The sequence below is a fragment of the Alligator sinensis genome, unplaced genomic scaffold, assembly GCF_000455745.1.
Source record: "Alligator sinensis unplaced genomic scaffold, ASM45574v1 scaffold93_1, whole genome shotgun sequence".
Taxonomy (NCBI): Eukaryota; Metazoa; Chordata; order Crocodylia; family Alligatoridae; genus Alligator; species Alligator sinensis.
Window position 1 is genome coordinate 973201 of NW_005842243.1, and position 21048 is coordinate 994248.

General features: G+C 39.0%; 1 protein-coding gene across 1 annotated transcript in view; it reads right to left on the reverse strand.

Annotated features, from left to right (window-relative positions):
* Nucleotides 1–835: 835 nt before the first annotated feature.
* The window catches only part of SIPA1L2 (signal induced proliferation associated 1 like 2), a 261532-nt gene continuing 241319 nt past the window's right edge, over nt 836–21048 (reverse strand). Inside the window, exons 20-24 of the mRNA XM_014521704.2 lie at nt 17216–17347; nt 8854–8907; nt 7733–7856; nt 2814–2895; nt 836–2057 (exon numbers count right to left, since the gene is read on the reverse strand). Coding sequence (XP_014377190.1) covers nt 1911–2057; nt 2814–2895; nt 7733–7856; nt 8854–8907; nt 17216–17347 — 539 coding nt within the window. The 3' untranslated portion in view covers nt 836–1910. The remainder of the gene's footprint in view (nt 2058–2813; nt 2896–7732; nt 7857–8853; nt 8908–17215; nt 17348–21048) is intronic.

Consider the following 21048-nt stretch of genomic DNA (forward strand, 5'->3'; position numbering starts at 1 on the left):
TGGATGCCTATAAATTAATCAGGGGAGGGCAGCAGGGAATAGGAGATGCTCTATTTACTAGGGCACCCCCTGGAGTAACTAGAAACAATGGCCACAAATTGACGGAGAACAGATTTAGGTTGGACACTAGAAAGAGCTTCTTCACAGTAAGGGTTGCTAGAATCTGGAATGGGCTTCCAAGGGAAGTAGTGCTGTCCCCTATTCTGGGGGTCTTCAAGAGGAGACTGGACAAGCACCTACCTGGGGTTGTCTGAACCCAGCGCTCTTTCCTGCCCAGGGTAGGGGGTCAGACTCGATGAACTACTTCTGACCCCAACATCTATGAATCAATGAATGGTCTCAAACTACAGCAGGGGAAATTTAAGTTGGAGATTAGGTAGAAGTTTCTGACTATGAGAGTGGTCAAACACTGAAACAGGCTAACTAGAGAAGTTTCTATCCCTGGAAAATTTCAAGAGCAAGTTAGCTACTTGGCTAGGATGTTTCAGTCGGGGATGATCCTGCCTTGAGCAGGGGGCTGGACTAGATGACCTCCTTCCAACCCTACTTTCATATGATCCTATCATATTTTTGTGGTTATACACTATATGTCACACCAAAGATGAAAGCAACATTGTCAACATGAATTAATGGCCGGACCCTGAAAGGAGAATGGGGGCTGTGGCAACTTAGAGCTTGTCAGGATCAAGAACCTAAATAAGAATCCAGATCAATATATCTGCACATGACATTCATGTTGAACTGAGCAGAAATCTAAACAACTGACAATAGTACTTTTGTTGGATACTGTAGGATGAAAAATTGAATAACGACTTTTTAAGGTTTATATTTTTAACATTTATTAAAAAAGAAAAATGTATGTTCATCTCAAATGAAACAGTTAAAAATGTTAAAGCATACAAACAAATAAATTGTGTACTAGCAGCATCCAATTGTTAGAATTTTCTAGAACTCCTCAGTATAGTCTTGGCAAGCTAAAATAATACAGCTTGCAACCAACTGACCTCACCATAGTGCAGATAAAACAAACTTTATAAAATTAACAATTTAAGGTTAAATAAGCTTAAATAAAGGTGTTAAATACAAGACATCTGATCAAAGCTTCTGTACAAAGATAAATTTGGCATTTTACAAGTGATTGGTTGGCTCACACCATCCATGATTTTAATAGTTAAGCAGTATAACTGTTTTAGCTGAACATCAACTATACAAAAGTAACTGAAATTGGAGTGGCCTAACCCAGTGAGCCATTTACAAGGCATGTGTATCTTTAGAAAATCAGAACACTGTTTATATTCAGGCACCATTTGCTCCTGCAAATAAATAAATCTCTAATGTATCTGCATCCAAACTAGTGTTAAACACATCAGTGCTAACTCTTTATAAACACAGCTTTGTGACTATTCACTATACCTCCATTCTTATTGCTATGACAATGTGGACTGTGGAAATAAACTACTGTACATACAAAAAATAGAGCACCTTTTAAACATTAAAGTATATGTCTGGTTTTTGTTTTTTTTTTTTATCTTACAATACTGAAGCCCAAGCTAATGTAAATTGCTTTAAATATCTTCACCAGAGCACCTGAAAATACAGGAAATCAACCCTCAAATATGTTCCTCTTCAGGCAAGCCCAAGCCAGAGCGTCTTCTAAAAATGTCTAAAATGACACCGAGAAATTTTACATTCATCTTTACACAAACAAATGTCTGCTATTCTCTGCCTTCTTCAGATGAATACAAAGATACGCCCCCATGGCCCTCAGTCTCGTTCAAATGAATAAAGCTAGACAGAGGATATAGCAGAAACATCTAAAATGAATTGTGAACACAGTGAAATTATATCCTGCTAATTCAAAAAATACAGTTATTACACAGTTCCAAGAGTGCTTCTCAGAGGCCTTGACATTAAGATTTCTTGTCTATAGTATTGAAAAACCATTCTGTAAATTTCCTCAGTTGAGCAGCTGCTGTTTGAGACTCCTCCTGAAGTCTCATATTATCTTGCCTCAAATGCTGGACTTCAGCTTGGAGAACTGCTTTGTCTTGTTTTTCCTGGTTAATAATAATAATAAAAATAAGTTGAATAAACTAGTCAGAATGACAGTATTTTTTGTTGCTATTATTTCTAAGCAAGTCACAGTCCTGACCTCCCTAATCCATTGTAAGCAGCTACTGAACTATAAATTGAATGTCAACGTTTGCTGCAGTGCTGTTCTGAAGAAGAAAATCTTCCAGGCTAAAAAGAAAACTAAAAGTACGTTCTTTGTGGGGATTATGACCTCTTCATAACAAACTTTGGAGCTCTAAAATGTAACTCTACAATTCAGATTTGACTGCATCTTTAAAAATCAGTGTGCAAGACAAATTGTGCAACCTTCTCAATTTATTTTCCCCAATGAAAGTAGTCAGGATCGGGGACTGATTACCAAAAGATACGAGAGACCTCAAGCCATAAGAATTTGATATCAACAATCCAGGGAGAAAGAAAAATGTCTGGTTTCAATCATTTCCCTTTCCTAGCTTCTTTCATCGCCAGAAGCAGTATATGGCCATTGGTTAGCAGGCCTGGCAGCCAGGGTCTTGTTTCCACCTCTAGGATCAAACAACGAGTCACTAAGAGTCAAGTCACTTTGTGCCTCAGTTTACTCATCTGTAAACTGAGTGTAGTATTTTTCATATGCAGTCCGTTGGATGTAGCACTCTTTGAAACTGTTGGACAAAAAGCACTATACAAGCAATAGTCATTTTCACTGGAGTCTGATAGAAACATTTTTTTAACATTAAAAAAAAAAAAGAAGAGAGTTTTACCTTCCGAAGGTCAGTTTGTAGTTGCCGGAGAATCACTTCCAGCTGGTTTACTTTTCCAGTCAGAGTAGTTGGAGTGTGCTCCCTGAAATGTAAACAATTGACTTCATTCCAGAGTTTGTTCAAAAGACTTCCCCTGCCAACTGCAGAAGCTGTTCATAGAGTGACATGTCACAAGAAACAAAAATCAACCCAGGGCCAATTAGCTGGAACTAGCTAATATTAGCTGGAAAAAGCAACAGTGGATGGTTACCGAGGGACAAACGCATTGCTGTGATGTCTGGAATGTGACACTGAATTTCTTGCTAATGAAGCTGAAATGAAAAATGACTTCAAAAAGGAAATGCTTGAGGTGTTACTTGCACATGTATTCACGGTGCAAATGAAGCTTTCTGTTGGGTAATCCGATGAGTGTGTTTGTTAAACAAGAAGTTTTCTGGTAAGGAGCCTTCTTTGTCTGAGCAGTAGGTATGCAATTTCCAGTAAAAGATAAACTTCAAGATGAGAAATATTTTGTCTTTAAAAGGTCAAACATACTTATAACATAGGCACTGATGAATCAAATGCACAACCAAGAGAAAGTGCTGGAAAGAGCTGCTGTTCTGTGTATGACTGAGTACTGTGGGAGACAGTAACATAGATTTACAGGAGAAGTTAGATGAAGTTAGATGTGAATTACTTCATCTGGAAGAGAGAAGCTGCAGAAATGCAGAAAGCTGAATCAGCTGCTTTGTGCGTCTTTGCAACTGTGATGGGTCTGACAATACAAAAATTGAATGTCCTTTTGCTATTTTCAGTGCATGTTAGACATCATGGGAAATGTGAATTTAAAGTCATTAAGCAGCAATATGCTTCAGCAAACAAGTTAAGCAAATTTATATAAAACTGGTTCTAACTGGAGTGACACCCTAACAAGCAAAAAAACTAAAAGATTTCTTTTCCTCCTCCTTTCACTGCCCCTTCCATTCCAGAAGTTGAAAAGCAAAACAAATTAATTTGAAAAAAAATGAAGAACAACTTCTATTGTTATAGCCTGCTTTTAAAAAAAACACCAAACGCAAACAAGACAGCAGGGAAGTGTAGCCTTGAGTTCTGAATACTGAACTCAGCAGGAGGTAGTAGGACAACTGATACTCATTCCTTCTGCAGCCTTGAAAACAGAACTCTGGTTCTAGTATAGCATCTCCATCTGTAAGTGGAGTATAATATTTTGTAACTAATAATTTTCTGGAGACAGCTTTCTGAAAATGTTACAAAAATGGGTCTTCATTCAAAGCAAGTCACAACACAGGGAACTCTCGTGCCTCTGATAATATGAGCCCTTTTGCAGGTGAGGATGCTGCATGCTTCAGTCTGAGCTGATGCTCATCAGTTCTCTTCAGCTGTAAAGTACCAAAACACAATTGTATGGGTACCACACGTTTTACAGAACCCAGTGCTGGGGGGAGGTGGGTTAGTGAATGGTGTTCTGTTGAAATTACATGGGTCAGATTCTGCCTTGATTTAGAGGACAATTTCATGCAGCAAATATCTTAGATCTGAGGTTGGTTGCAGAAGCTGCCCTTTCTCTGAAGGCATTGTCTAGTGAAGCTCCTCAGCTTCTTTAGAGCACAGCCTTTTCCCCAGTGGATATTAGAAGTCCTGTGCAAGACAGGTTCCCAACCCAGCTACCAACTATCCTAAGGTTCTTAGGTGCAAAGCCTCCATTTACTTAAGCACAGCAGGTATTCCTATCATGCTGCCTCAAAACTTCATGGCTGCTTATGGATCTTGTGTGGCTGGAATATAGTTTCAGTCTTGCTGAAGTGCACTAATCTAATTTGTTCGTCGTCCACGTCCTGTTGCTATGGAATGCTTAAAACAGCAGTGGACGGAGGTTGGGATCCAAAGCACATACTGCATAAATAGTCTTGACACCAACATAGTTTAGAATCCAACCACAATGCCTGCCCGAATCCTGAAGATGTGCTCAAATTAGCTTCTTTTAATGGAAAATGGTTATTCCATGACAGCGCTTTTCTTCCCAAAGCTGGTTCTGTGAATAGGGACCTACCCAAATCACGATTACAAGGATATATTAGAAATCGCACGATCTCTGAGAAATCCACAGGGAGAAAGAAGAAAAAAAAAAACCTTACTAAAAATAAAATGTTGGCTCCCATGTGGGAGCCAGCAGTTCTCCTAGTCATGCAGCTTGCTGGGGGGAAAGCGGAGAAGGGGGCTGCCAGCACAAAAGTGAGCAGACAAGATGGAGGTGGCAAAGGGATGGGGCCGTATGACGAACAGTCCTCTTCACCAATCAGCAGTAGGGGGCAGGGCAACTGGGGCCCCTCAGCCAATCAGAAGAGTATGTGTGGGGGAGGGGGTGGGGGGGTGGCAGTGATGATAAGCCCTTGAAAGTAGCAGCCGGCCCCGTGACCTGACTCCAAAATCAGCTAGCCGCCCCCTGGAGTTGTGTAGGTCAGAATTCCAGATCTATGAAGCTAGACTGCTCCCGCCTGATGTGCCAACCTGTTCTCTGACTTCACACAGTGAAAAGATCACACTGATCTTTATGTATAGTAAAAGGTTTCTGGTTGCAAATGCTAATACAGTGTCTGCTGACTGATATCTTCAATCACCAATTCACTTCGACTTCCTCCTCCCTAGAAGATAAGGTTTCTGCAGATTTGATCTTCAGGGTTGCCTAGATAGTCCCAATACTGCAAAGACTGGCAATTACAGGGTTACACTGACTGGTCTCCCAAGGCAGTAGACATCTTTGCATAGAGCCAAATGCACAATTTTCCTAGAGTAGTTCAAGTAACTGACACTACTCCCTACCCTTAGGATGTTTTTTGTCATCACTTACTAGATATGCTTCAATTGACACTAATTTGAAAGACGTTGGTGGGCTGCAGTGCATGGGGCCATACTGAAATATTTAAGAGCACGCAGAATCTTATTTAATGATTTATCATTCTAAAAAGGCCAGTTGGACCTGGCAAACTCTCAGAGCCACCGATGTTTCTTAGGAAGTTCACTGGGGTGCTGATGAGCTCTTCAATGTTTATCTTTGCAACAGCCAAAATAAAGCATTTGTTCATGGACAAACATGCAACGTAATGAAACCTACTGCAATCTCTTTTTAGGATGGAGTATTTTTTCCCCTTGTTTTGTTTGCCTGTTACACTGAACATGTTTTGCTCCTCCTAGAAATATGCAATTTTAATGGTGAATAAAATGCCAACATATAAAATACTTTATGTATTCACGCTGATAGATTTCTTATCTACTGAAACACCTATTTGCCAGCCTGAGAAAGATGGGGAGTTTTACTCATTTAAATTAGAATGAAATATAAAAGGACAAAACTAGATCCAGCTCATACTCATAGCATGAGATTAATTAATCTGGAAAATTTTAGAGTATCTTCCCAATTCATATCCCAAGGCTAAGCACTGATATTTGCATAGAGAATTTTGAAGAGGCAGACATACTGGCACATGTGTTCTTCCATACATGTATCTTGTTTTTTAAAGGCACCTATTGCAGTGTATCTAAGTGCCACAAAACAATTCCAGACACCATTGCATCAGCCTTGAAAAGCCAGTTTCTCACAGCTTCTCATGTTCTTTGCGTGCATGAGTCCTTCTTGCCGTCTCCTTCCTCCTTAGCACTCTGCTAGATTATTCTTTTGTCCTGAAAAGGTTTAAACACTTGAGGAAAAACCAACAGAGAAGTAGGCCTTATGGGGCTAAGACTGGACTACATCTTACAATCTTCCAGTAAGCAGCAAACCATACTTATTATGACTTTGGGGGCAAAGGATTAAATTCCACAGCTACAAATGGCATCACATTATCATCTGTTGATGGTGATAGCCCATCTGTTGGACTCTGACTTCAGTAACCTAACTTTAGCACCAATTATTTTGGAAAATGTGAGTAATAACTTTTTTTCAAAAGTAAACCCTTGATTTTTGAGGATGCTGTGCATTCAGCAGCTTGCCGTTGACCTCAAATATGCCATATTCTTGGTACTGTGTACATACAATATTTGATATTGGGACTTTGTTACAGTAATTTACTTTTTTAAATAAGGTATGCTTTGCTGGCCACTGCAGTTAATCCGTGACAAGTTTCCTTGAGGGCTCCCTACCATTTTACAGAAATGTGCAGTTATGGCAGACCAGGATGCCAGGAAGGAAATTTTGTCCAGTGACTTGATGAGCTAAATGAGCACTGCATGCAAGTTTCTCCTGGACTTTTATATCCCTTACGGAAACTGTTACAAACAACAATCTAAAAACTTGTTATTTCACTGTGGGTAGTACTCACAAGTTGATGAGCTACAAAAAAATTGTTCTTATTTTCCAGAAAGCAGCAGGTAGACCAAAATAATTCCTTCTAATATCTCATTGCTCTGACAGTTACCCAAAGTTATCTTATGTCAGTTATAAGTGATCTCAGTTGAACTCCTATACATTAGAGAGAAAGACACTGTGCTATATATCAATGGTTCTCAGACTACAGTGGTCCAGATAGCCAGTATAGATCGTCTAACTGCTGGCATGGTTCCTCCCTCCCTTTCAAGTACTGATGATATTGGTACCTGATCATTCAAGGATACTGAAAGGGGAGAGTGCCCACTGATCCAACAGGTTTAGAAGCCATTGTCCTATACAGTTTAGCAGTCTGAAAAGTCATTTTCACTATATTTACAGTTGAGTCAATCTGGATAATTTGGTCATTGCAAATCTAAGTGCTTCCTCCAGTCAGTACCATTTATTTTCTTGATATGTAAACGTAAATGAAATATATGGCTTTGTTGAGGAGTTCAGCTTTTTTCAAAACTTGTGAAGATACATGCATCTGCATAGGTTATTAAATGGAACCAAATGTTATCTGTTTCATTATAAAAGCACTTCAAATATTACATACCCAGTAGCATCAAGGAAATCTTTTCCGTCTGTTGGACTCTCACCCAAAGGTATATCTTGAGTACCTGCCAAACCCTGTGCTTGCTGCATATCATTCAGGGTGCAAAAAGATGCTACTCTCTGATCTATAGGGGTGGGAGGAAACAAAGTTGATAAAAAAAAAGTTTGTAAAGATGGTTTTATATACAAAAATCAAAGGCTAATGTACAATGAATTGATTTGGATCTGATTAGAGCCAGAGAACCAGGTTTTTTGTTGTTGTTTTTTTTTTAATCACAGCTTCAAGGACAATCAGAAAAAAAATTTATTCCAGCCAGTTGGCTTCAAAAAATCTGTATCTAAAAGCCACTAGAGTCTACTGTTTTGCATGTGTCAACAGAGCAAGAATTATTTGTTTCGACTAGAAAAAACTAATTCAAACAGTAAATTGGTCCTGCTGAGGTCCACAGAAAACCTGTGAAACCCTTCTGAGGAACAAGGGCTATGACCAATGAAAATAAAAGTTAATGGAAAATGCTGATATTTTCCATGAAGCCAAGTCATTACATTCCACAGAAATCTGAACTGTCCAGGTTTTATCATCATATTATTTCAAGCTCTTGCATAAGCTACTTGGTATCTGCGTATTTGAAAAGCAGTATATGAGTGTTATTATTGACTCAGTTTCATCATTTTTCAGTACCATTTTTGGTGAAAGTGCCTTCAATTATCAACAACACTAGAGCCGCTGTCATGTAGATCTTGATTTGTTTGGACTTAGCATGTCTCCAAAGACCGACATCATTATCAAAGGACATGCAGCATACAACAGCTGTCAAGATACACCAAGCATCAGATAAGAAGACTATGCCACGCAGACTATCACTACATAGAATGAGAGTAAATGATGCACTAATTTTGATTTAAATGAATTTCTATGGAAAATCCATATTCTGTGGAGACTGGTTGAATAGATTGCCATACAAATTCCATGCCTGCAGATTTCTATTGACTCTGACTATAACATGCCTTCTCTGCTCTTTGCTCCATCCTCCCCCCAAGCTTGCATTATCATGCAAACGTGCAAACACAGAAATAAGGAAGGTTTACATAAGATAAAAGTCATCAACCCCAGACCATCACCTAGAAATGACGCGTGGTGACAGATCGGCCCAAGATCTTCATCTGAGTCAAAACCTGGAATAAGATTTAGAATGTTCCTATAAACAAGGGAGTCCATCCAACTATCTTGCCACTAAAGCAGCTGTGGCCCTTATGTAAGAGTCACATGCTGCCAATGTAAGTCATGCTGGCTCTTACTCCAAGAAGCATTAAGCCTTTCAAAACCAATATTTATGTAATGCCAGCTACCATGGCATTTCATGCTAAGTAGCTCCAATACAATGCACAGGATTGTCACACACAGCATGGAGACATGGCTCCACATAAAAATAACTAAAATAAACAACACTGAAGAGTAAACATATCCAGACTGTTTTAAATAGTAAGAAATTTCAGTGACCTGTTTTAGACGTTCTATATAGATTAAAAAAGGGAATCAGCAATTAGAAGTTATTTTAAGCACTTATAAAATGAACACTTTTGAAGAACATGGCAAAGATTGACAAGTCTTTTCCAGACATAAAAAGGCTTCAAAGCAAAGTTGCATTTCTTTAATATCTGATTTTGAGAGCAGTTTTCTATAGACATAATTTCCCCAAGTTTTATCATTATTTGCAATCTGTGATATGTTTCAGCAAGTTTTTGGATCACAAATTTTCCTTACACATCTAGAGTAGGACAAGGGTGTGATTTCAGATGCCATGACTATCACTATTACACCATTCACACTATGGAAGCACAATAGCTTGATTAATTTAAGCATCAGGGAAAGGGTAAAATTAGTTTCCTTACTCAGATTATGCAAAGTACCTGTGTTAAAATCAAGATTGTTCCAATCGAGCTGATAAAAGAAATTGGATAAAAGTAATTTCCAGGTACCCATCTAATTATCCATTTCATTTTTACTTTGTCTTTCCTGCCTTTGCTTTCCTGTCTGCATTGCTCCTGAAAACTTTCCCATGTTATGACTTAGTGGCCAATTAAGTGCAATGTGTGGTATTTTGCATCACTGAAGCAACTTTTTCAATAGAAATGCTCCTTTATTTTTCTCGCAGTGTTGGGTAAACATTATTGAGACGAGTGAAATTCAGAAATTTTCTATTGAAGAACAATGACTACCGTTGAGGACCCAGTCTCTTTGAAACAAACCTCCATCTTTACCTTAGTCAGAGGATGTGCTAACAATGTGTGTAGCAGTCACAAAAATTAGAGCATGACATTTTAAAATAGAGTACTACTTGTAGAAAAAAATATTAAAAATTATGCAATGTGTGTACCTCAATGGTGACCAGCCTTTGGAAATTGTGCCACAAATTAACCTTTCACCCTGAGTGCCACTCCCATCCCCTTTTTCTGACTAAACTACTGCTCTGCTTTCTGCTCCCTGCCTTGTGGCCTCTGCCCAAGCTGTTGCTCTTCTTTCTGCTTCCTGCCTTGTGTGTTGTTGTGATGCGAATCTCCTAATATATATGAGTGCGTGTACACAATTAAATTATTTAAGAAGATATACTGAGATTTATATCTAAATCTCAGGCAAATGTACAAAGTAAGCCAATTTATGTAATCTTTTGTAACAAAGACGACTTTGAACTGGGGTTTGCAGAACCATAGGGCACCACAAATCTTAGGGTACACACCACAAAATTGGCCTTTCAAGTGGCTTAAATGCCCTTTTGCACCGCTTTAGTGGGGCTGCTGCTTGCATGCTCGGTGGCGTATTCTGCTTTAATGGCGTTGCTGTTTGCATGTTTGGCGGGGTATTCCGCTTTAAATGACTTTGGTACGTAGCAAGATAAAACACCTCTGAGGTGTTTTAGTTTGCTACCTAACAAAGTGCAACAGTGCATGGGGTGCTGGAAGATGATGTGCTGGTGGCTTAGCTGGCCCCACACAGCTCACGGTCTGTGGGACTTGGCAACAGCCCATGCAGATAAGCTCCACTGAACAAAACACCAAGCCTGATCTTGTTTTTTTTCTCCCTGAAGCCTGCCTGCCTGAGCTGTGTAGGGGCGGTGCTTCCCTCCGCAGCTGCTAGGATCGGGCCCCCACCATTCTGTACATCTGATGGGGGCTTAGTTCGATTTAATTCTGATTAAATTGAAGTGGTGTTTTTAAAAACCCACTGTTTCAATTAAGGGAAAACTAAACCAAATTAAACCCCCATGGCGTGTGCAACCTTAGGCCTCATCTATACTTCTTTACCTAGTGTGTCCTGGTGAAGATGCGGCAGAAGACACCCCACTCCCCTCAAGTCTGCAGACAGGCAGACTCTAGAACTGGAAACTTGCTGGAGAGGCTGCTCTGAGGTTATCCTCAGCAGCTGTTCTCAGCTCCAACAGAAACCAAGAGCTAATGAGTAGCTACTGTGGCAGCTTGATAGGCAAACTTCTGGGTCTGGAGTGTCCCTCTGACTCAGAGTGTGCCTGTACTTGCCCCAGCCTCATCAGAACCCTCACCAGACAACCCCATGTCAGGGGTCAGCAACCTGGGGCCCATGGGCCAAATCTGGCCCACGAAGGGATTGGATCTGGCCCATGTTTTGCTAATGGCATGCCAACCCCCTACTGCCACCATAGCTATCCCTGCCCTATGGTGGGCTGTTCCACCACTGCAGCCTCCACTTACCATCACTGCTGAATTAGCCACTCCAAACTGTAATGTCATGCTTTTCAGCACCATATTTTTCAGTGGAGGCTGCATTAGAGAGATGAGAGCAGCCCTCTCTCCCTAGAACAGGGCTATCTGGGATAGTAGGAGGGGATTGGGGGCCACAGCCAACCCCTGCTATAACTTGTAGAAAAAATTCAAAGTAATTAAGGAAGGCAATGCATGGGACCAGAGAACAGATTGGGGCTAGTGACAGAAGTGACACATAAACCAGTTTAAGTCATCAGAAACTGGTTTAAACCTGTAACAGAATAGAAGCTAAGTACACACAGACCAGCTTCAAAATGGCTGAAACTGGTTTACGATAAACCTGGTTGAATGTAGTATCATCAGACTTAACTGATTTGGGTCGAACCAGTTTATGAAACTGCTGTTTCAGACTCCTTCTTGGTTTAAGTTAAATCACAGTCCCCCAGCATCTCAAGCATACTTTCCAGCCCTGGTTTGGGCTGTGCTGTCTGCTCCAGCAGAAAAGGGTTTGGGGGGCGGGGGAGGATAGGAGGGGAGGGAAGACAGGGCCTGCCTTCTCAGGCGAAACCTGCCTAGGGTCTGGGGCCTGCTCTGCCCTGCTAAAGTTACTGAAACTTACTACTTGCTGCAACCATGGACTATAAATCCCAGAGGCACCTGGAAGCAGGAAGAGGAAGTGATGAGCAACTCTGCAAAGTCCTGATTCTGTGATTCTGGACTGCAAATCCCACAGACCTCAGGGGCAGCAGAAAGAGGAAGTGAACATACAGCCCATGCTAGCTACACACCAGAGAGCTGGGCTCTAGCACCCGCCCCCCTCTTCTGGCCTGAACTACTGCAGGCATGCTGCTGCATTTCCTCAATCAAAGACCGAACGTGTGTCCAGTTGTTTCTCAGTTTAATCTCTGCAGATTAGACTAACCTGCAACGACTGAATCGATTCAGCCTCAGGCATTTTTAACTGTCTGTACTTAGCCTAAATGTAAAACAATGTATAAAATGGTGCTCTTACTGATACATTTTCAGTTGAAGTTCAAATTCGGTCCACGGGTATGCACACAAAATCCTACTGAGGTTGACAGAAGTTGCATACTCATTAACTGACAACAGTTTGCCTCAGTGCTTTCAATCTTTATTTTTCTAACACTTAAACAAGCTAATTTGGTTAGGATAATTATTTTTTATGCTGAATATTTTACCCCTCTCTCATTATGTTATGTGTAGCATTACTTTTATTAAACCATAAAGATTAAAAATGGGAATGTTAAAACAATATTAATTATAGTAGCACAGATGGTGCCACAGAGCTAAAATCGCATTAACAAATGTTACATTCTGATTGGGGTAAGTAGCTTTGAATCACAGCAATAACCTGGTACAAAACCAACAGCTGAATCAAACCATAGCAGTATTGTAGAGAGGCTCTGGTGGTTTGCTTAAGCCCCAAAATATTATTTGCAAAGCACTAAAGTTTTTTTTTTTTTAAATTAAGAAACAACCAATCCACAATGCCAGAAATATTACTAGTCTCCATGTTATACTCAACATTTATGGCTATAGTCCATTTATTGATACGAGAGGGGAAATTTTCAGAATTTTTTCCAGCAAGTACTGGAAACCACATTTTTCTAACTCAGACTTCAGGATCTAGGAGGACTTTAGAGAAGTATAGTAAAACAATAAACATACATCAACTTTTAAAAAACTGTCACTTTTGCTTATTCTTTTCTGATATGTATTTATATCCCCTCCTATTTCATTCTACATTGAAACTGGTTTAAACCTGTAAAAGAATAGAACCTAAGTGCGTATAAACTAATTTCAAAATGGCTGAAACTGGTTTAAGATAAACCTGGTTGAATGTAGTATCAGACTTAACTGATTCAGATCAAACTGGTTTATGAAACTTCTGTTCCAGACAACTTTCTGGTTCAAGTTAAATCACAGTCCCCCAGCATCCCAGCATGCTTTCCAGCCCTAGGCTGGGCTGTGTTGTCTGCTCCGAGAGCAGGGCTGGCTCCAATCTTGTGCTCCCTAGCTGGCTGGGGTTTGGGGCCAGGGAGGGGTTTCAACACCCCTTCCCATGCTCAAACTTAGTGCTGGCTGTGACTGTGGACTACAAATCCCAGAGGTACCTGGAAGCAGAAGCGATGAGCAACCCTGCAGAGTCCTGCTGGTGTCATTTTGGACTGCAAATCCCCAAGACCTCGGAGGCAGCAAGAAGAGAAAGTGAACACACAGCTAGAGAGCTGCACTCTACCACCCCCTGGCTTCTGGCCTGAGCCACTGCAGACATGTGGCTGCATTCCCTGAATCAAAGGTAATGTCGGTTCACTTCTGTTTCAATTTAATCTGTGCAGTTTAGACTAACCTGCAAAGACTGAATCGATTCAGCCTCAGGCATTTTGACTGTCTGTATCTAGTCTAGGAGCCAGAGAATTGTGAAATTTCTGACAAATTTCCTGAGGACTGCCCAACTGCAAGAACCTGACTGCAGGGAGGTTGGGAGGTTCTAACAGCATCAGTAGCAGCCTAGGTAGTTCTAATTTCCTCTGGAATGAGTAGGTTGGCTGTACCTCAGGAATCAAGGAAAACATTTCTCTTGGTTGTGTGAAACCACCTCTGATTGAACATATGTGAGAATTATAAATATCATAGGAGTTTCATGGAACAAGTAACAGTGTGGCCATCATATGTTGGCTGTCACTAAAGAAATCATCAGTATCCGGATGTCATGAAGTCTCTGATGAGAAGCCCACATCTCTACCTAAAAACAGCAGCACTCAATTCATAGGACTCATTAGCAAGCAAGGGCTAGAGCAGTTTAGTTAAAAAAAAGTCTCACTGAATCCATTAAAAAAGTCTTCAACAGAATCCTTGACAAAGACATTTTAAAAGACCATCCAATTAAGTTCTTTTCATTTAGATTTAAAATGACAAAAATAATGCTCTTAAGGATCTGACAAAGAATTCTGACTTCTGTTTGTGGAGCCAAAAAGTGTCACGTCAAGCCAAATCACACCTCACACCCAAAATTAAAACTGCTAACAACCTCTACCTAGTTCCAATTTATGAAACAACTGAATTTCAAGAATGGAAAAATGTTATTTGTGTTCACCTAAACATTGAGATAACAAAATATGGGTTGTCAATATATAGGAGAGAACCAAGAAAGAACTGACCTTTGAATCAAATTCACAAGTATGTTTAGAGGTTATACAGAGAAGCAGCCTTGTTGAAAAACTGTTAAAGTTTTTGTATCTAATTACTGTAAATTGCACAATGATTAACTAGAGTGGTATATATTTAAAAAACAAACAAACCAGATACTAAATCATAGCTATTTCTTAAATCTTCAGTAGCAAACAGTTCCTTTAATAAAGTTTTAGTCTTCATTCATTAGACTTTCTCTAGTCTTTCCTTTAAAAAGTTTTGATTACATTCTTGTGCACAAAAATACAAGTAGGACATTTTATAGCCATACAGTCAAGTAAATGATCATGAAAACACAACTTCTTCTATAATATATACTTTTACTTTTAAAATATTCTTTAGGAATACTGACTGCCATTCGAGATCCTTTCCGAACATTTGCAGTCTCTTTCTTTGATATTTTTGTCATCAGTTTGTGTCATCTTTGACATCCATGTTTTACATTAGAGTCAAGGATGCTAACTCCCAGCTAAACTCTTAACACCAATCTTGAAGCAATTCTTCAATAACAAAAGGACAACTAGCACCTGCTTCTTCCCATTTAAATCCAACTATTTTAAGAACAAATGATCTGTTATAATGTACTCCCTCTCAGTGAGCTTTTCAAGATATTAAAATAAGCAAAACTGTCTTGACATGACTTTCTGATTAAGAGACAGAAGGCACGGAAAGCTGACTACTTTTTAAAAAACTAATTTCTCCAATCAAATATGTTAAAAAAAGTAACAGTAAAATTCTTCTAAGGGACTATACAGCACTTGCACAGATATCTTTAACTCCACTCTGCGTCCTGGGTATTCACATACTAACAAAACAGAACTTGCACTTTTCAAATATAGAAACACAATGGTATATTTTTATATGCATCTTAGCACACAGTTCATTTTCTCCCAATAAATTCATAAATCAATCATCAAAACAGGCGCTTAGTGATCCAGACTATACTTCAAACTATGAAGACTGAATTGGTAAGGGAGTACAAAATTGATGCATAGAAATTTGAAACTCACAACTAAAAACAAGACAGTAAAAATCCCCTCCCCCTTTTTGAACAGAACAAACAACAGGAAACAGAACAACTCAGTTATCAATGCGTATAAGTTGTTCTGCCTAGATTTCCTTTAGGTTTGAATGGTACAGTATAAGAATTGAAATTTCTAAAAATGAATCTAAGAAAGTGTTTCTAACTGATTAAGCAAAGCATAGGATACCACACAGCCTACTATTATTCTTATCTGATTGTATAGGGAACTATAACACTGAAATTAAAAAAGACTTTAAAAAGATTATAAACATTAAGATTTAGGTTATTAAAGACCTCATAACAGCTGAATTTAGGACAGTACCCACGTAGAACAAGTGTTTTTAATCAGGTGAGCTCACACAAAAATCTTCCCTATGAAGCATTAACAAAGAGTTTAGCATGAGCTTAGCAGCTTAATGCCAAGCCTTCTTTGTTCTGACAAGAATCAAATTTTCCAGTTGCTTCATGAAGATATCAGTAACAAAATACACCTCCTGCCCACCAGGAGCATCCAAGTGTACCAATATAATGAGAATGTTTTCTCCCCCAGGTATCTTCTAGTGTTACAATACTTTCTTACCAGTTAGGGTGCACTTGTTTGAGAAGTAATGGATAGAAATGAAGGGATGCAAGCTTAATCAAGTTAGAAAGCAATTTAGCCAGTAGTTTAGACTGCTAATCATCACCGTTCATGACTCTCTTTGAAATGGTAATAATGCCATTCAGAATAATAGTGCAATAGTTGTGAATATCTTCCAACCAATTTAAATCTCTTTTGCCATTACATTCTTAGGGATAAAATTAGTACTGAACATGTGATCAGCAAAATATCCATGGTGTGATTCAGTTTAAGAATATTACAATTGATGACTCAGCTTTCAGTTTTCTGTATATGTGTATTCTCCAAATGTAAATTATCATTGTGGTGGTGATGTCTACACTTTTTCACAAAGTATTCTCATACTTCAGTCAATTTCTGAGCAGTACCACTTAACCAATGGAACTCAAGATCTGGGACAGCACAAAAAAAATTTGACAAAGCATGCGGGGAAAAAAGGCTAAATGTGTACATCTTTGCATGTACCCTTCTGTTTACTTTTCTGTTCAGCATGGGTACTTTTAATTAGAAAAGTGATAATTACGCCCTTTTCTCCAGGAAAATGTGGAACTATATATAGTCCAATGCTGAAATAATGCTTTATTTCCTAACAGCACCTTACTGGAGAAATATCAGTAGCATCTCTGCGTTATATTGATGTCAGCTTATTGTACAAGCTGAAGGAAAAGTTAAGGGGGCATCCTTTGGACACACAAAGTTGACAGCAACAATATACAACCTTGTGCCCAAATTTTCTTATTTGAACATAAGAAATACTGCCAAGAGGACAGGGAAGCTAACACTGCCAAAGTAGGATTTTTATTATTCACAATGTGCATATACAAAATAAAGAAAATAAAATGCTTGCTTGTCTTTAAAACAGGCATCTAATTCACTGGTTTTCCTGTTACCTTCAAATGCTCGTGCAGCATCTACCAGGTTCGACCAGTCTAGCCCTGTGGCAGTGTCTGGAAGGGGCATCAGGCCAGGATCATTGAATTTGGCTTTATCAGATAAGGAGCCATCTGAGAACCAGAATTCATCTAAACAACAAACACAAAGATTAGTCCTTTTATGACAATAGCATATAACTGTCTCAGGATATGCTGACTAAAATGCCAAAAAAATAGCCAAAAGGTGTTAATCCTCAATTTCTGCTCCCCCCCTACCCCACCCCTCTATACTAGTTCAGTTTTGGGAGTAATAATTTTAAGGGTTACTGCACTCAGGAAATGAGAAGAGGTTTACTAATCTTCCACTTTCCAGATGAACAACTACAGAGACTATGAGTATACAGCCACGTTGATAAATTGCAGTATATTACTAAATCTCAACTTGCACATCCTTGAAAAAGAGGAAGTTGCTAGATATGATAACGCCTATTTACTAGCACTCCAGAAAACTACACATGAAAAATTTGCATGCATGCAATTTGTGGTTGCAGTCAGACGCTATTTTGAAAAAACTCTGCCTAGTGCATGTGTCCATTATACCTTCTGAATTTTTTTTTTTTTAAGTTTATGCTAGAAATAGGGTTTAAAGACAATGATCTTTCAGTTTTAGAATGGTGATGTGTTTGTAAGAAAGTGATATTTTATTGGACTGTAACTCAATTTCCAAAACAATACTGCAACTATTACCATACCATGGATATGGCAAAAAATGTTATTAGGGCACAATGAGCAGTTATCTCAATTATCATTAATGAATAACATATTCTGTCACAGTTATGTGTAGATTTACAAGCAGACTAGGTATTAGTACCTCAGCAGAACAGACCATTATTTTCATATTCCATTTCAGGATATATTTCACATTTTCAAGCCATACTTAACTGTAAAATGATATCTATCTGTGCACACACACATGCACACATATGCAAATGAAGACTGTAATTAGGAATATGTGCAGCCATGAACAAAGACATGAAACAGTTTAGTTAAAATCACATTAATAAGGTGAAATTAGTTTATAATCATATTTAGTTGTGTGCTGCATTCAGTAAAAAGTAATTTTCTTTAATATTTTCATGGAAGAAAGAAAAACTGGCCAAACAAGAAGTTAAATAAGACTGGTTAAATAAGAAGTTCATAAATAGAAAGGAAATGATTTTTTTTTTTTTTACTCCCCTATTTCTTTCCCATATCCAGGTTGTAACACGTTAGGACTGTTTATTTCCACTACTGAACCACCAAAATATCAAAAGTATTTTTGGCAATGAAGGCCACAACATGCACAGCCATAGCATAGAGTGCCTTCCACTTCTATGAAAGTGCCATTTCTCTTGATGTTAATTGAAAAGTATAATATACAGTTACACACACACACACAAGAAGCATAACCTGTCACATTACATTCTACTGCATACAGCTGCAGCTAACAGAGTACAATCATCTTAAGGACAAAAGATGATGACAGGTATAGCAGAAGAGGTAAGTAATTTTCCAAACAAAATCATATAGGGTCTTGCATCCCCAAAGTTGCATAGGAGACCAAGATGTTCCAGGTACCATGGGATTTTCCCATCCTGAAACTTGCATAGGTTTTGATAAAGAAACTAACAACAATTCTATCTGGAAGCTGTTTGAGAGAATCATGTTGCAGTATCTGTGTACATGACCCAAATCTCAGAAATGAAAAAAAATATATATCAAATGCAAATTCCAGCATACACACATATTTTTCTCCCACTTCCTACTAATATGCTCTTTCCAACATTTGCAATATTAAACATTTCTAAATGCCTTAAGAAGTGGTGAAATCACATTTGGATAAAGTCATGCAGAAGATCTTTTCCTGTGTATGTGGCTTGGTATCTGTAAAAGCCCTGCACAGATAGTACAAATACTTGTGTGTCCTGGTACTGCACAAATATGGAAACTTTAACAGATACAGTATCTTGTTTGAAAGCTAATGATCTAGCACTTGACTCTAGACCAGTGGGCATTCCCCTAGGGAGAGCTCCTGGACTTGTCTTTGATCAGTCAACAGAAGACAAATGTGAAATCTGTCAGGAAAGTGTCTACTTCCAATAAGATTCAGCTAGCTTTCCAAATAGAGCAGAGGAGTGATTTCACTAGTAGTCATCTCTTATTATACACCATCTTTGTGCAGACCTCAATTCCCCTTCAGTCTATGCTACTTTATCTTGCATATGTTCTGACAAAGGGCCTCAGAAATAGAAACCTTGTTAAAAGAAAGAAGGTACAGTTAATGATAGCTCTGGAGCTTCAAGTATTCATGAGGATGGCTAAAATTTCAAGAAGGTGTAACAATGCCCAGGCATCTGCATGCAACATAAAAAAAAAAAAAAAAAAAAAAAAATCCTCTAAGTCCCAAATAATTGTATGCAAAATTTCCTGCATCCTTGAGTTCAGGGAGTGATCTTTTCATGCTATTTGTGTTTTGAGGGTTAGGGAGAGAAAGCTGTCTTCTTGGGCAACAAGACAGGGAGATAGGCTAAAGTTTTAAAGGAAATTGCATTTGTGTTACAAGATGTATAGTCATTGATCCAGTGACTTCCAGTTTCCTTTATACAAAGGGATCATGCCCACACTGTCCATCTTCATTAATTTTTCATTTCCCTCTCATTATTACACAGAAATGATGTAAAGTAACTTTAATAGCATTAAGTTCTTCCAAAGTTATATTTAGACCTCATAACCCCTGGGCCAGACTGCCTGAAATTGACTGATATTGGTGCCAGAAAAACTCCTATTTAGGTTGCTTGCAAGGGAAAAGGTTCATCTTACCTAGCCTATTCCATGGTCTAGGCAACAAAATTGTTTCAGTCAGTGGGAGGGCTCTTTTCATGAGGAGGCTATGAACTCAGATAAAAAAAAGTTATCGCACACTTCATTAACTACAACAAGGTGTGCAACATGAGAAGACTATCTCTCTAAATTAAAATGTTTTTTGATTAAAAGAACTATTCACTGAGGCACAGCCAGCCACAATACAGCCAGCATTCAACACAAGTATAAACTGAATTCCTGGCGACTCCTTCCAACTGCTTTACTGCACCCTGTAACCCTACCTCTAAAGTTAGAAATAGACATCACCAAGTGAAGTGGATCAGCTGTGCTGGGATGTGTCCTGGCACAGCTGATCTGCTTCACTAAAAGAAACACGTCACCCATTGTACTGGCTTTTGATCTTGTGGGACAGGGGATGCGTTCCTTGTTTTAGTGATGTGCCCCTGGCAATCTCCAGGGTGTCTCTGGAAGCAGGGAAAGCTGGGCAGGGACTTTTAAGGCTTGAGGGGAATGACCCTACACAGAAATTCCCAGAGCACACAGGATCGAGCCCCTCAAGCCCTGAGCATGCCTGCCTGGGGTGCTTGGAAAGTGTGGGTATTTTCCCATCATAAATCAAATAGATGTCTGCTGCAATAATGCTGTACGGGCATAAAAGGTACAGACGACTATTTGCTTTGTGCCACCACAGAAGTGTTTATGGTGGCACAAGGGTGATGTCGGTTTCCTCTTAGTTCCCCAGAGTTGCTACATATTTCTTTTTAACAACTGTTGTTGTCTCTTCTGTAAGGCTCACCTCTTGGAGCCAGAGATTACCCTCCACTGGGACTGAACAGTTATAGCCAGCCACTGCATTCTCACAGAATTCAAAGACTTTCAAGTATCCTAGTCTTTACATCACTCATATTTTTGTATTGTCACTCTCCTGCTAATCTCTCATCTTCACTTTTTTTAAACCACCGTCTGGAGTTGTAGCTATCTCTTTCGAT